Source organism: Gouania willdenowi, chromosome 9 (genome assembly GCF_900634775.1).
Source record: "Gouania willdenowi chromosome 9, fGouWil2.1, whole genome shotgun sequence".
Taxonomy (NCBI): domain Eukaryota; kingdom Metazoa; phylum Chordata; class Actinopteri; order Blenniiformes; family Gobiesocidae; genus Gouania; species Gouania willdenowi.
In genome coordinates, this window is record NC_041052.1 from 6,832,131 (window position 1) to 6,849,483 (window position 17,353).

Below are 17,353 nucleotides of genomic sequence, written 5' to 3' on the forward strand. Positions count from 1 at the left end.
GCTTTGTTGAGGTGTTATATCAACAGGGCGACCTCCCCTCCACTTCTCCCCAGCTTCCTTGGGCCCCCCAATGGCAGGAGATTGATGTCAACAAGGAATTTTGTCCCACGTTTCCTACCTTCTCCAGACCCAGTCAGCTAGTGAAAAACACTTGCTCCAGCACAGAGGGCCCCAGTGAGGCCTTAACAGGCCTGCTGAGATGTGTTAGCCCACTGCTGCCTTTTCTCACCCCGGTGCTCGAGTACTGCCAGAAACGCCTTTAGTCACTAACGTGACACCATAAACAGGGAGCGCCCCAAGAAAACAGCACAAGCAAATTCAAGGATGCATGTGTGCGTTAAGGAAGTGAGCCACCTTGTTCTGTCAACAGAGTAGTCGCTGTGAGAAGAAGGTTAACTCGTGGACGTCATTTGTGTACAGTGTCATCGACAGAAGAGCTGCCAACAGAGTTCAGACCGGCTAAATTTGGGCCTGTTTCGTGGGCGGCGCTTGTCAAACATTTAGAAAAATGGAGAACCTGTAGAGCAGCTGCTGTTTAAAAAGTTCAGAGGGAAACTCACTGAGTACACGGTCCAATGGAAATGTAAAACAATATAAACCTTCCTCCATCTGTGGACCTAATGTAATAATACAACTGTAATCACTGACGGGCTTGTGATTAGCATTAGCACTTGTTTTTTCCCATTTAGCATGTTATTACATGTCAAAACCGAATCACAAAATGTATATTGTTCTTGAAAATTAATTGCAAAACCTACAACGATGGTCCTCGTCTGAACAATTAACTGGTCCTTAAAGTCCCAATGTCTCCATTTTTCATGTTGATGCTTAATAAAAGGACACACCCTAAATAGTGTGTCCATGAAATATTTTACATTAGTGTGTCCATCTTAATAGTAAATTTTGCATGTTAATGTTACTTTCCAGGCATTTAAAGAGAATAAATATTTATGGATTGTAACACACTGGCAAGTACTGGCACAACCTCCTTCACCTTTACATATATAATCATTATCATTACACAAACTACTCTAAAAGATGCCTTGATACTGTGTAGCAGCAAACTGTGAATGACGTTTCCTTATTTAATATTTACACTGAGCCATCATTATGTCTGGCACTGAATTCATCAACCCCCATCTACAAGGGTAGTCATAGACCGGTGTTGTGACGAATTCTCTTTTATGAGTCATCGTTTTAATTCGTTTCTGTAAAACATGCTGTCAGAGTACAACAGGGTAACTCTCACAGGTGATAAGATTTAAGCAGGTGTGTTAAAATAACTAGTAATTGGGAAAAAAATTGGATAGATTAATCAACAATAACAATAATCGTTAGTTGCCGCTCCAGTTCATATCGATAAGACTGAATGAACCGTTCAGGCAGAATGTCTATTTGCAGCTCAGCCGCAATTGCACTCGCATCAAAGCATGAAAAGTCCGAAAACATTTCTCTCTCTTTGCGTTGCCGTACATCCGTGTTTTAATGAATTAATGATTGATCACTAACAAGTGCTCTCGTCGTAACGCCACAGCCAAGATGACCGCTGTTCACAGATCTTAGGGACGTTCCAGAATCATAATTTCCTCCTACTCTTACGAGTGAATATTTTATTATTCGAGTATTTTAATCTTTTTATTGTCATTTTAGGGGGAAAAAATTGGTGTCATAAGTATGTGAAAAACAAACGCTTAAACTAATACGTCCGCGCCAAAAGCGTAATGAATGTGCAGCATTCAATGTTTCCAATACAATGTAATACAAGTAGGGATGGGAATCAAAAAACGGTTCTTTCTGAGAACCGATTCCCAGTAAACCAATTCCTAGGAATTGTTTGTTTGCTTGCCTGTCAATTCCGCTTATCAGTTCCTCTGTGATGTGGCACAGAGATGTGATGACGTCACACGCAAGCAGTGTGTTGTTTAAACACTCTGAGCAGATGAAGCTGCTCATGTTTTCACAGGCGCCGTTGCGCTTGATGAGAAACGGACTGAGATTCACAAACACCGTAAAGTTAAACGGACATTTGTGGCTCCGTATTTAGGAGTCAGTGAAGATTTGTGTAGTTTTTGTCAGTTTGAAGCCTGTTTGAAGCGGCCAGGATGGGAGGGAAGCGGGCAGTGCACTTAATAGGCAGTCCCCAATAACATTTCCCCATAAAAAAAAAAAAACGTTCCGGCGACAACGTTTCATGCCAATTCTGTCCATTTTCACGTTCAACAGTGAATTACGTTTTCATTGGATGATTCTGCGATTCTGTTAACGTGGATTTTATAGGGCCCTACATAGTGGATCAAGAAGTCCAACTATATAGAAGCCTTCCTCCCATCCAAACTAAAGACAGCGCCACCCTCTGGTGGAGGAGGAAGAGGGACACATTGCCAATTGTTTCAGCTTTCGCTGAGAAATATCCGTGTCCAAGAACCCTCAACACCATCTGAAGGGTGTTCTCCACACCATAAGTCCAGAACGATCTTGTATCCTTCCTGACAAGGCAAACATACTAATTTTTCTACACAAATATTGTTAATCTACCAAAGTTGATAACGACACCTGTACTTCTTGTTAATATGTACTTTTTCTTTCTTTCTTTATTTTTTACAGAAGAATGATTTGCTTTATGTCTGAATTAGTTTTAGATCAAGTTGTTCAAGTTCAAAAGGAGCACTGTAAATATTCTCAAATGTACTTAGTAGCCAAAGTGTCATATTATATAAACTGTATTATTATTCATTAAAAACAATCTATACCTGCCTTACCTGGTGCATTAAAAGAGAGTAGGCTGACGTGAGAAGCCAAAGAAACACACTGTCCTGTTATTTAACCACATTTGTCTGGCAAGGAACTTCATTTGATTTTATCAAGTAGTCGGTAATAAAACACTCAAATGACATTTTGATGTGTGCAGCTGTTTGGCTGGTTGCTATCAGTAACTCGTTGTACCAAATCATGTAATTAGGCCAAGTCACAGCCAAGAACTCCTGCTGAGGGCTGAACGGGGAAGGATGTCCTCTAATGTCTTTTGAACATGGAGTTGTTGTTGGTGCTAGTCTGGTCTGAGTATTTCAGAAAGTGCTGATGCACACATTTTTTATTCACACCCATTTGTATGTTAACGACAAATGAGAAAAACCCAAAAAAAACTTCAAAGCTTGGAAGGATTGTATCTTGCATCACTGATTCAGGCCATTGTTGGTAGTTCTAGTGTGTCATAGATCATTTCTGCACACTTCATCATTTAAATGTCACAGCCTACCACTAAGTACTGTTGTTCTAACCATAGTTTTATGACCACAGTGGTTGGGTTAGAACAGCATGACACAAAGCTCAAATCATTTGAAAATTTCAAGGTTTCAATAACATGACAATACCAGTGCCCTTTAGTCCTATGTCACCATGCAGTATAACAATCAAAAGCAGGAAATTCACATGATGGATGTGCAGTCGATAGAGGTGGGCGGATTCAAGGATCAACAACAAAAACAATTACTATGCTTTTATTTTACATTAACTCTCAACATACTAGGACCTCCGATTTCCTGTAGTCGTGGAAAAATCAAAAAAGGCAATCTGAGCAGTTTCTTTTTCTCACTCTTTATTTAAAATACCACTCATACCCTCGACGATACCTTTTGTGAAGTTTTAATATCGCAAAGTTTTGTTCCACGATATATCGTCCCACCTTCAGCGGTCGAATAATGTTATATCAACAGACTGAGAAATAATTTCATTACCTATTTGATTTAATCCAAAGAAAGTATTGGGATCAAGACGATGGACTGTTTCCAACTCATTAAGTAAGACCTGAAGCAACTGGCTCCAGGTGTTAAACACTTTAAAGAAGCGAACATCCCTGAATAAGGAAGCACTGTCCCACCGTCAGAAAGGCTTTCTATCAAAAATGCATTTAAACTCAGATTCACTTTTCTTTCTCTTTCCAATGACCTACATGTGTTTACTCTTCCTTGTGGTGAGTCAAACACCACAAAGCATCTGTGAAACAGAAGTTTCTGTGAAGCAACTCCACTGGCCCCAAAAGTCTCAAGCTATATGTGCATTGACCCTTAGTGGGATCTTTTTTTAAAGAAAAAAGTGTATGAAGATACCAATAAATAATAAAAACATGCATTAAATGTATACATGAAGTCATGCATGCAACTTTTAAAAGGATACATGTGGATGTATCTCAAATGAAAAAAATCTGGTTTTGACAAGACGAACCCGACTCTTATATGCTATAAATGACATGAATAACAGACGGATAGAGAGAGATATATATGCAGGAAGCCATAGAAACGGGAAGTGGCATGTCTTTAATTGTGCTTTTACCCTCAGCTTGAGTTGGCACATGGCACTTATAACCACCAGGGCACAGCTAATAGAGGCTGCTCACCTGTTTCGGACTTTTAGTCTAACTTTCATTCAATATTAAATAACCTGGATTTACAGTAGTGACGGTATAGTGTTCATTAATAAGTAATGGTGAGCATATAAACTTCCTGAAGACAAACCATATTGAACCTAAAGCCCTCTGGAAAGAGCCATTTTGCGTGACTATCTCAAATTTTGTAAATAATTACAAAACCAACCATGAAGATGATATAATCTGAGTTTAAAGAAAACATTTAATACAGGTTTTTTTTTTTTTTTTTATTGAAACATTTCTGAGAACTTCCTAATGTAATGTCTGTAGGTAAAATATATTATATTATATATTATTATAACTGCAATAAGTAAGAAGTTGGAGTTACACACACACATACGATCACCATGGGAAATTTGTATTTGTTACTTGATCATGCATAAAATCACAAAGCACAGAGAAAAGTCTAGAGTTTTACTATTAGTTAGGTATTTGTTAGGCCAGCCTACAATACAAAGTCTAATATCGTTGCTGAACCGATTTGTACACTTTGAAATCTACATGCTGGAATTGGACTGGAATTGATCCTCGAGTCTTTGCGTTTCGTAATCACACCAAACTCAAACCTTTATTCAAATCTGATCCCACCCAAAGCAAACGTTTATTAAATGAAGTAAATCTGTGTCCTTGAAGCAGCTGGATATGATCATTTATTATTCTTATCAAATAAAGACAGTGTAGGCCTCAAACATCAATAAAACAAACATTATTTGCTTGAACAAAAAAGGTGTAAAAGGGTGAAATTGACGCTTGAAAGTTTATTTATTTTAATCGCCACTAAAACACTCAGTTTACTGACACTGTCGGAATAGTTTCGCACATTGCATTGTGGGATATTATGGAATCCCGCAGATGGATGTATTAAAGCATTTTTACATCATTCTTACCGTGATTTCTTGTGTTTGCCGCCAAAAACTCAGCAAAAGTGACTTGCAAACACATTGCGGCAAAAAAAAAAAAAGGCAGATGTTTATTTTGGGGCTTATAAAGATCAGAATCTGTCCAAAATGAAATGTTTTGCAGATGGATGTGATGTCACATGAAATACTGGGAACAAATTAGAGTCAAGCCAATCAATGTCCTCCTTGTCCGACAAGAAACCCCACAGACAATCAAGATAAGAATGAAGTAAATACACTTGTTTGCATCCATTTATAGGACTTTTGAGCAGCAATTTCAACCTTTTACATGATTTTTTCGAGCAAATGATCTTTAATTCATTTATCCAAGTCTTACAATACGTTTTCTGTATCAGATGAAAACATGATCATTTCCAGCAGATTTAAGCACCATTGAATAAATATATATATATATTTTTTAAATTTAAAAAGGTGGACATTTAACATGAATGACATCTTAAAAACTTTATTGGTTTAGTGAGTTATTTCCCCCACATTCAATTCCTGTTTTTCTGTTTTCATCTTAGTGATGTGACAACTTTACAATCCTAGAAAGTCATCGAGAACGTGCCAAAGATAACTTTTTATCTGTAACTTCTGCACCATTGAGAGACAAAGAGTGTCAGAGAAGAGAGAGGTAGCCAATGACTTTGTTCACAGTTGGTCTGTTTTTGTTTCATCATTGCCAAGACTGATTGTGAATCAGTTAACATTAAGCTCCTAGAGTGACGAGACATGAGTCAGACGTTAAGATGTGTAACCGAGCATGGTAACACTTCTGAATAAAAGTCAACACTGAAAAATGATATTAACTACGGAAGCCCTAAAGGGCCATGCTTTCATACAATTTTTTTCCTCCGTTTCCGATAACGAGACTTTGTTTTCCCGTGATAATGGGATAATTATCTTGAGATTGTGAGATAACAAAACAATAGTGTAGTAAGATAAATAATTGCAGGAAACAAAGTAAAGACCCAAATAATGTCTCATTCTAACCGTTATGAGATAGCCAATGAGCTGCAACGAGCTGATCTCCAATACAGTTATTGGTCATTTCAGCAGGGAATATCCCATTGTTTTCTATGAGCAGCTGACACTGAGATGTTGCACAGGGACCATCAACAAAGTGTAACCACCGACACAATAAATATTAAATATTCAATAAGTCTGTGATCATGCATAGCAACGTGACCAAATTAACTGTTGATTAACGTTGATGGTCTTCATTTGGTCATACTATAACTCTTATTTAGCTAAAATACCCTTTTGTATATTTTTGATTATATGCATATTATATTTATAATTTTTTTAAATCTTTTTGTTTTTACATTTTCAATAACTTTTTCAAAAATACATTTACAAAATGAGAGGAAAAACACTTTGATGATTTTTATTTAAATATTAAAATATTTCCTTTAATAGATTCGACAAAGGAACACAGGAAAAACCTGAAAACAACAGATAATCTTCATTGGGTGTTCTTATATATACTACAGAAAAGAAAAATTAATATATTTTTAATTATATTCCATAAGTCAACTTTTACTCAATTTTGCATTATTTCCTTCAATAGCTTCTATACAAAAAACCAAGAGAAACCTGGAAACCACAGATAATCTGTATTGAGTGTTCTTATATATATATTACAGGGATGTGGGATACGCTCCTACTGGGCTTAACCTTAAACATGTTAAAATACCAGTTTTAGGTAAATGAAAAAAAAAAATAGAAAGAAATATGTTGTGTTGTGTTCAATCACAGTTACATTATCAAACTAATAGCATCAGTTACCTCAGCCACCATGAATAAGTGACTTTACATAAGTAATCCATTATGAACTGAGATAGCCTGACCAACAGCGCGCAGAAAACACCTTCAGGCGTCATTCATTTCATCCCTCGATCCTCATAAGCCAGTCGTACATGTCAGTGTTTGCAAACAGTTCAGCAAAGTCAATACTTCTAGTAACGGATGCAATGACAGTTAAATATGGTAGGGGACACATCACATCATGCTAAGACTGGGTGGGAGAGTAGAGTCGGCTTACGATGTTAACTCATTATGATGAGTAGCAAAACAGTTGCTAAACAAAAAGCCAGCGGTTATTTAGAATAAAAGTTCAATGCGTTTTACATTACGTTGAAGCCAAGAAATTCCAAATTATGAAGTACTAAAGAAAAAAAACAGAATTTGGAGGATAGAGAGGTTTTTTTTTCCAATTGCACTGGGTATGACTAACAAGAGAATAATGTAGAAACTTTATTTTTATTTGTTGTAGCGGGCGTCACATTATTGCAACAAAGCTACACTGGTGACCTCAGCAGGAAATGCAAAACCTCTGGCTGTTTATAGTTCACACGTTTTAAGCTTAGAGTGTCTCCTTCGGTGTTGGCTATGAATGAAAAGAGGTCAGAATCTTTAGGCACCTCAAAATTTGATTGAATTATAAGGACTGTATATCAATTATGAATCGATTTTTGATGCATCTCTTAGCAGATTTGAACAGCATTTCTTTGTTTCTCAGTGACCACAAATCAATTGTTGTTTTTCAAAAACATTGCATTTGCATTCAGACACAGGAGACAAACTTACCTCTTTTACCTTTTATTAAACCAGCAGCAGGTATACTTGCTTATGAAAAATACAAAACATTAACCAAACACTAAACAAAAAATAATAATTTAAATGAGCAGCTTAACCATAGTGCTTTTAAAATATCATTTATTCTACAGTATTTTGCGTAATCTACCATTTAATAAATAATTGATTATTGGAAATGTATGCATTGATTGTAATTTGATTATGTCTGAATGTATATGAATCCCTACCCCTTTCATTGTCCTACCCTGACTCCCTCTTCCCTCCTCGCTCACTAAGATGTAACACTATCCTCTCTTTTCATATTCTCCCTTTAATAAAGATTTTTTCTCCCTTCCTAACGGAGGGATGGTGATGGTCACAATTGTGCAATAAAATAAATGTGTTTATTTCATAGCAAAAATAAAACATGCATAGCTGTTGCGAAAAGACTGCACTACGTGTAGTGTTGACTTTCAACAGCATGTGCAGACAAGGTGGAAAAAAAAAAGAAGAAAAAATAACAAAGATGCCAATTATTCATCATTTCTCGCACCTCTAATGACAATAGCAGGGTTGCAGTGATGAACACTGGAAGTAGATGTGGCTCATAAATCCTTTTTAAGCTAAATTATTTTATTATTATTTAATAAAGTGACTTACAAATTAACATTATAAATATACCACTAAGATGTTTTTATAATTCTTAGCAAACTACAGCACATAAATAGAACTGTAATTAAAGAAAGTTTTTCCCCTTATGTATTCACCTCAGTTCTGGTGTTATGAAGATAACGCTCGATCCTGCCTGGCATTTTAATCCAGGAAATCCATTATGACGTGTATAGGAATGGGACAGTGCAACACTGCCTCTATCCTCTGACCAGTGCACTGTGCTCCAACAGCTAACAGAGACAACAGATACACACAGACTGGTAGCCATTAAACGCACATTAAAACTGTGTCAAGAGATCTTTAGGGTGAAATAAGTTGATATAATTTGCATCTACAGTAACTAAACTTTCCAAATAGCACTCGATGAGTGCAGGAATCTTTTCCATGTAAAATATGTTTTTCTGACACTTGGAATCATTTATTCTTTCATGAAATGAGGTTGCAATAAGTGACCAGTCAGGAATCATGTGAGGCACAATCAACAGACTGCTTTACCTGGTTTGGTGCCCTTGCAGCAGGCTTGTCCTGGTGGTTGGCGAGGATGAGGAAAGGCAGAGTGCAGAGCTGAGGATGCTGCAGGGCCGAGTGCAGCTCATTACGAGCCGCTTCCAGCTCCTCATCCGATGAAGCGCTATCCAGCACAAAGATTACACCCTGTGAGCCCTGGTAATAACGACTCCAGTATTTCTTGATGCCATCAGCACCTGTTGACCGACATACCAACTTTAAATATCTCAATGTCTGGCAGGAACTTTGTTATAATAAAAGTATTAAAAAAAATAACAACAGTCGATGGTATTTCTTTCAGCTTCACCCGTCCAACAGAAGAAAATGCTGCTTGAAAGTTTGTTTTAATCCCCCACTATAAATACTCACCTATTGACAATGACTGTGTTCGAAATCACATACTAACCTACTACTCACACTAAGTCTGTCGTCAAAATTAGTATGTAGTGCATTCAAATTAGATAGTAAGAAAAGATTGAGTATGCGAGAAATACCCGGATGTATACTTTATGGGGACATTTTTTAAGTATGCACGGTGGGCACACGAGTCATACTCAACCACCCCATGATGCATTGTGAGTGGAACATAAAATTGTTCTGGGACCAGCTTCAAGCTAAAAATCAAACATCCCCGTTTCAAAATAAAAGCATCTCTTCTTGTCTTCCATTAGTTTTTATAATGCTTTTGTAAATAGGGCTCTTGTTTTGAAGTTAACCGGAAGTTTTGTCAATAGCACAATAACGGGCCTCCGAAAAGTCAGCATGAAATGTGTTTGAGTTTTATGGCTCAAATGTCCACATGTTGATATTCTACTTGGTCACTTTCTTTCTTAAAATTTTTTCAGAACTTTCAAAGGTGGAGAATTAACAGAGATATTTAGCCTCAGTGTGCTTCAGGTTTTTGTTGTCGTAGGTTCTAAATGCATCTTGGGAAACTTAGAAGTATACTTCAGTGGGAATGGTCATCATCCTAATCATACTTAAAGCAGATAGTAGACAGTATATACTCATTGAGTCTGTAGTGTATAGTATGGAGTGTGACACTTTGAACCCAACTTTAGTATTAATTCAGGCATGTACATACTAGTGTTTCTATGATAAACTAAGTCAATACAGAGAGAGCTAAAATCATAGTGTAGGCCTCATAGATCAATAAATTGAAGATAGTTTGCTCAAAAAAAGATGTGAAAGGTAGAAAATGATGCTCGAAAGTTTGTTTTCATCTCCACTGTAAAAATTTGCTTAATGACCTTGCCAGGAAAGTTTTGTGCATTGCATTGTGGAATGTGGAGCTTGTCGACGGCTGCGAAGAAATGCTTCTACTTCATTCTTACTGTGATTTCTTGGGTTTACCCTCAAAAACGCTACCAAAGTGACTTCCCAACACATTTCTGGTGTTATCAGGGACAGAAAGTTGTGGCAAAAAAAATGGCATGTTCATCTTGAAGTTTAAAGGGAAAAAACCCAATCCGAAATGTAATGTCCTGTTGAGTGAGGTGATATCACGAGGAATATTGAGAACAAACTAGAACAAAAATGGTGTCAGGACATTGACTGTCGTCCTTGTCTGGTGAAGAAACACAAGAAGTCCCCTTGAAAATGAAATTAAAACACTTCACAATCTATGACAATCTATGGATTTTCTAATAAATAAATTATCATCCCTAAAGATATATGAAGAGATTCAAATAATACACACATCATCAATTACCCACTCGTCACCAAGTGTTTCATTTGTTTTCAGAACCAGAACTTTTAGCTCATTTCCTGTTAACTAAAAGGGGTCAATCCCCATTCTGAGGTATTCCAACAGAAAAAAGGAAACATTAGAACAAACAGGAATGGGCTGAATCACTTCAACTGTCACATTTTCACCTCCAGAACAGCAGAGTAAAGTGACTGTGTGGTCAGATCAAAGTAGCTTATAAAAAAAGGATTAAATCAACACACAGATTGTGTTTAAACTGACTCACACCAGTGCTGTCCTTTCCACAACATGTTTTCCATTAAGTGGTTGTGTTTGTTCGACAAGACTCAGTAAACTTGTCGTCACCGTACACTCAACTACAAAGAGGCCTATCACGTTGCAGACGCAAGTATGTTCTCCTGATTTTAGTGGACGTCCTTTTCTTCTGGTTAAAATTATACTCCATCGTCCTGCTTCCTTTTCAATCTTGTGAACTGTTGCTTTGTTATTGTTGCTCATAGTAAGGCAACTATGCCAAAGAGTGACGAACTGAGAGGCTGGCCAATGTAAACATGACGAATTGCTCTCAATGACATTTACCTCCGGTTGCTCACACTCTCTTTGCTTTTCTTCTTTCTTTTCCCTCTCCTTCGCTCTCTGCTCACACCTCTCAGTGGAGTGGAAAGCTATCAGACAAAGTGGCACTTGAGAGATTGACGAGTTGCTCTCAGACTCTCGGTTTCTCTATTGCAATAGTCTCCCTCATCTTGGCCTGGATTTGGTGGAACGTTCATATAATATATGTAATACATAATATAATAATTTACTAAGACAAATGAGGGAAAAAAAGGAGCTGATTCAAAAAACAAACTCAAATCACAATGATTTATAACTTTAAAATTATATGCAACTGCAATAGGTGTATCCCGATCCGGACTGGCTTATATCGTCCTGCAAAAAAGTATTTAGTCAGCCACCAATTGTGCAAGTTCTTCCACTTAAAAAGATGAGAGAGGCCTGTAATTTTCATCATAAGTATACCTCAACTATGAGAGACAAAATGAGAAAAAAAAATCCAGAAAATCACATTGTAGGTTTTTTAATGAATTAATTTGCAAATTATGGTGGAAAATATGTACTTATTTGGTCAATAACAAAAGTTTATCTCAATACTTAGTAATGTACCCTTTGTTGGCAATGACAGAGGTCAAACATTTTCTGTAAGTCTTCACACACTGTTGCTGGTATTTTGGCCCATTCCTCCATGTAGATCTCCTCTAGAGCAGTGATGTTTTGGGGCTGTTGCTGGGCAACACAGACTTTCAACTCCCTCCAAAGATTTTCTATGGGGTTGAGATCTGGAGACTAGCTAGGCCACTCCAGGATCGTGAAATGCTTCTTAAGAAGCCACTCCTTCATTGCCTGGGTGGTGTGTTTGGGATCATTGTCGGGCTGAAAGACCCAACCACGTTTCATCTTCAATGCCCTTGCTGATGGAAGGAGGTTTTTACTCAAAATCTCACGATACATGGCCCCATTATTTCTTTCCTTTAGACGGATCAGTCGTCCTGGTCCCTTTGCAAAGAAACAGCCCCAAAGCATGATGTTACCACCCCCATGCTTTACAGTAGGTATGGTGTTCTTTCCCCTCCAAATACAACAAGATGATTTTTTACCAAAACGTTCTATTTTGGTTTCATCTGACCATATGACAGTCGCCCAATCCTCTTCTGGATCATCCAAATCCTCTCTAGCAAACTTCAGACTGGCCCGGACATGTACTGGCTTAAGCCGGGGGACACATCTGGCACTGCAGGATTTGAGTCCCTGGTGGCGTAGTCTGTTACAGATGGTAGCCTTTGTTACTTTGGTCCCAGCTCTCTGCAGGTCATTCACTAGGTCCCCCCGTGTGGTTCTGGGATTTTTGCTCACCGTTCTTGTGATCATTTTGACCCTACGAGGTGAGATCTTGTGTGGAGCCCCAGATCAAGAGAGATTATCAGTGATCTTGTCTAATAATTGCTTTCACAGTTGATTTCTTCACACCAAGCTGCTGACCTATTGCAGATTCAGTCTTCCCAGCCTGGTGCAGGTCTACAATTTTGCTTTGGTGTCCTTTGACAGCTCTTTGGTCTTGGTCATAGTGGAGTTTAGAGTGTGACTGTTTGAGGTTGTGGACAGGTGTCTTTTATACTGATAACAAGTTCAAACAGGTGCCATTAATACAGGTAATGAGTGGAGGACAGAGGAGCCTCTTAAAAAAGAAGTTACAGGTCTGTGAGAGCCAGAAATCTTGCTTGTTTGTAGGTGACCAAATACTTATTTTACTGAGAGATTTACCAATAAATTCATTAAAAATCCTACAATGTGATTTTCTGGATTTTTTTTTTTTCTCATTTTGTCTCTCATAGTTGAGGTATACTTATGATGAAAATTACAGGCTTCTCTCATCTTTTTTAAGTGGGAGAACTTGCACAATTGGTGGTTGACTAAACACTTTTTTGCCCCACTGTATATAAGCACTCGATACATACAGTTCATTCCAGACTCTGTTCCAGATTTTTTATCCAGCGGCTGACAGAGCTAAATACTGAATTTGAAAATTTTTTCAGGGTCTTTTTATGTTCTTCTATTTAATTATAGAATATTCTTATTTTTAAGTTAAACTAGTGGTTATTTTTTAAATAATAGATCAGTTTTTTCTCATACCTACTATTTGCTGACTATTGCTCTCTGAGTAATATCGCTTGATCAAGCACAACAAAATAACTAATACAAGTATGTGATCCATGCTGATATCGTATCAGATATCAAATAGATCAATATTGGTATTGGCTAATACACACAATTTCACAAACTTTACCATTAGTTTTGCTTAAGTACTTTCAACAGGAGATGTGAATCAATATTCAACCAATATAGAGTGCAGTATAGAAACAATCTAAGAGACATTATTATCCCTAAATAAAGCCTCACAGTGTCTCTACTGAACAAATGCATTTTCCTAATAAATAGTGTGTAAGACACATCCTCAACTGATGTAACACAGACAATTAATGAACAGAAACAGAAACCAAGTACTGTAGTTCATTCTGACGACAACTTTCTCTGCCCACCTCCACTTCTTGAAGTGTTTTACAAAATCATCAGTACAGTGAACAGGCCGTCACCTGTATATACACGGCTTGGTTTCATTTTTCATTTCTGGCAAAGAAATGGAGCTTCATTTTGGAACCAATGGACTTTCCAGTGGGAGAGGAAGTACAGGAAAGTGCTTTACCTCTGTATACCCTTTAATTAGTGCTTCTTACCTTACCTCAGAAATGCCAAAGTAAAGAGATCAAGCCACATACTGTACGTATGTGTGATTGAACCTGGATTAGGTTAGAAAAATGTCCATGTCTCTGCGTACAGTAACTACTTGATGGACATTTCTGCATCATTGATGAAATGCAAGGTAGATGGAGGGACACAAAGATAAACACAAACAGAAAGTGTTGAGGAGGTAGGAAACGAGGCAGAGAGTTTACTGTAAAGTCACAAAACCATTCAAAGCTATGGAAACCAACCAGGGGAGCAGAACAGGTATACAGTATAAGGCCCTCCCATTTTCTGTTTCCAAATTTCCAAATTGAGTATCAGGGTTTACTCATTTCCGCATCACGTCAGCATTAGGGCTGGGATAAACCGTTTTTTTAGAAAACGACTAATCTAGCGATTATTTTTTAAATGCCTCGATTAATCTAACGATTAATTTTTCAGGTTCGATTTGATTCGACTGTATTTGATCATCGATTATCTCCCCATTAATTGACTAAAAGTGGTGACATTAACAAAACAAGAGGCTTGAGTTATGTACATTTACAAATGTCGGCTTTGACATCAGTTATTGTGTTGCGTGTTGCTGCTGCTGATGTCACGGCGGGTGTTTCCTCCTTGTCGCTTCAACGAGCTGCCGTCCGGTCACACCAGGAAAAAGGACAAGGAACAGCTACTTTTGACGAACAAGTGCGTGCCTTCACTGCCTTGCACTTTTGAAACTCGGAGGAGCCACTCGCCGCTCATATTTTGCGTCAATGTCATCGATGACGTCAACGCGTTGTCCCGGCCCTAGTCAGCATCGTCAACGAGATGATGAGTGGATTTGTCACACTTTCTAGACATACAATCAGCATTTTTCTGGTGAAGACAAGCGTGTGAATGCGTGATGTAAAACATGCATGTGAGGTATTCCCGCATCATGTTGGGGCCTGATTCTAAATAAAGAGAGAGAAATAAAATAAAATGAAAAAAAAACAATCAGATTGCTTTTTCTGTTTCAGAACATCAAATCCGTTTTTTCCCACCCATTTTCCACGATCAAGATAAACCGGAGGCCCAACATTATATACATATTCATAGATAAAACAAAGAGTTTGTGAGTCTAACACTTACATTTACCAAAAAGTAAAGGCATCAGAACATTTCACTTGTTTGCCTACTCTCAGCAGCACAAATGCCTCCGTTAAAAAAGCTGCATGTCAGAGTGGAAAACAGGTTTCATCATACTTCACTTTGTGGACATCTTATACTAACGCGTCTAAATCAAAACTGTCATTCATTGGCTCAATGTTTTTCCAACCACAACAATGTAACTACAGTCCTACTGGGTTTGACCTAGTCCAAGAAAAACTGTTTCTGAAAAGCCCCCGATGCGCTGTGTCCAAATTTGGTAGTGCCCTCGTTGGTGGTCCCCTGGTGCCTCTTTGTGTGTGTGCGTGTGTGTGTGTGTGTGTGTGTGTGTGTGTGTGTGTGTGTGTACACGTGAGTGTGTGTACACGTGAGTGTGTGTCTTCTCAGTAGGTTAGTTTGGGCACCTGTCGATGAGTCGATGGTGCATTAAAGACAACAAATTACTTGAGCTCTCTTGTAAATATTTTTCTGATGTCCTCGAGCTGTTTGTTTCAGTGCTTTAAGGAGTCCCACTGCATTTGTTCCGTGTATCTTGAACATTCAGCACGCCGGCCGTCACTCTCCCATTGATCATTCATCCTTAATAAATTGGTTTTCTCGAGAGCTAAACATTTCCAGGAATAACGCGTTGCACAATGTGTAGTCACCTTCAAAAACACCAACAGGTCTCTGACGTCAGTTCACTTGATCGGAACTGCTCGAAAGATATACCAGTAGTCATTTTTTGCAAAGTGAAAAATGTATGCAACCACAAATTTGTTGACTGCTTAAAGAGAAACTCCATAAAAACAAGAATAAAGGGTGAATCTTTTTTTTTTATTTCTTATTTTGTATTGTTTAATGATGGTGTTTCTTACCTCCTAGTTCTTTTACATTCAAGATGGCATTTGTAAATGGCACCGCTTTGATGCTAAAACCTGAAAGAAAAATAAAGTAATCCATCATTAGAGTAAAGTAACATAGGAAATAGGATAAGAACTGGTGACATTACTCTTGGAAGGTAAGGCAATGGAAATCCAACGTTGATAAACAACAACAAAACAATTATGTACTGTAATTTATTTAATTTGTATCCGTTGTCCTTATTTGGCTCAGCAGCTGGTGAGCACACGTTGCAGTGACAACATATTTATGCGATAAACACAAAAAAAACAAAAATTTGTGAGGTCCAAATTTGGAAGTTAAAAAATATGAAAATCACAAGCGTGAAATGATTTATTTTATTCAATCAAGGGGTTAGAAGAGGATATAACTGAGGTCTAATGTAACATGTGGTTTGCTCTTGTTTTCACATTGGCAAAATAGAAGGAAACTGCATGAGAAAAAAAAACTTCCAGGAAAGATTTACTGTCCTAAGATGAAAATGCAAACAGAATGAGAAACATTAGAAACAGTTTTCAAAATATCAAATTTAGTTACCCTGTGCAGGTTTTTGGATCGTAACTAAAATTAACCCGAAATGTCTCTGAGGTATAAAGGGAAATCAGATGCTTGCAAACAAGTTAAAATGGATATTGATGCTGAGGGTGCGTCAAGATAATGATTTTGCTCCAAAGCAAATGTTACATGCACACCTGTTGTTGGCACGATCCCGTCACTGCCCTCACTGCAGAGGCGTGAGAGCAAGCTGGTCTTTCCCGCACCTGTCAGGCCGATGCACACAACATCATACTCTGGTCTTGGGGGCGGCGGTCCTTTACAGCACAGTGCCCGAAAACACTGAAACAAAGAAAACCAAAAGGAGAGGATTTAAAAACAAAAAGTTTGGATGGAGTTTTATTGGAGTAAATTGTACACACTAAGGGTAACACACTAAGCACACTGCAGAGATACTTAGAAAAACCACAAGCGCTCAAAAAGCACAAACCTCCACAAAGTGCCCAGTGCTGCCAACTCCTCAGTAAGGAAAGTAGCTATTGGCTGTCCCAAAAGGCGCTAGAAGTCGCTAAATGACATCATCGCCTAATTTGCATATACCCATTTGCATGTAATCGTAATGGACGCTGCAGAGAAGAATAACCTTGTGGGAGAGACAAAAAAAATGTAAAAAACACTGTAAATATGTTTAGAACTAGAAATGAACTTTCTTCTGTTGATTCTTGTTTTTTATATTTTTTATTTTGCCATTGAAAG

At 37.8% G+C, this 17,353-nt stretch overlaps 1 protein-coding gene across 2 annotated transcripts in view; it reads right to left on the reverse strand.

The window, feature by feature from the left end:
• arl15a (ADP-ribosylation factor-like 15a) overlaps positions 1-17,353 on the reverse strand; it is a 96,469-nt gene that overhangs the window by 37,005 nt on the left and 42,111 nt on the right. For both annotated transcript variants that reach the window (XM_028456895.1, XM_028456894.1), the window contains exons 2-4: positions 16,795-16,939; positions 16,078-16,137; positions 9,070-9,278 (exon numbers count right to left, since the gene is read on the reverse strand). In XM_028456895.1, the coding sequence (XP_028312696.1) occupies positions 9,070-9,278; positions 16,078-16,137; positions 16,795-16,939 (414 nt within the window). The remainder of the gene's footprint in view (positions 1-9,069; positions 9,279-16,077; positions 16,138-16,794; positions 16,940-17,353) is intronic.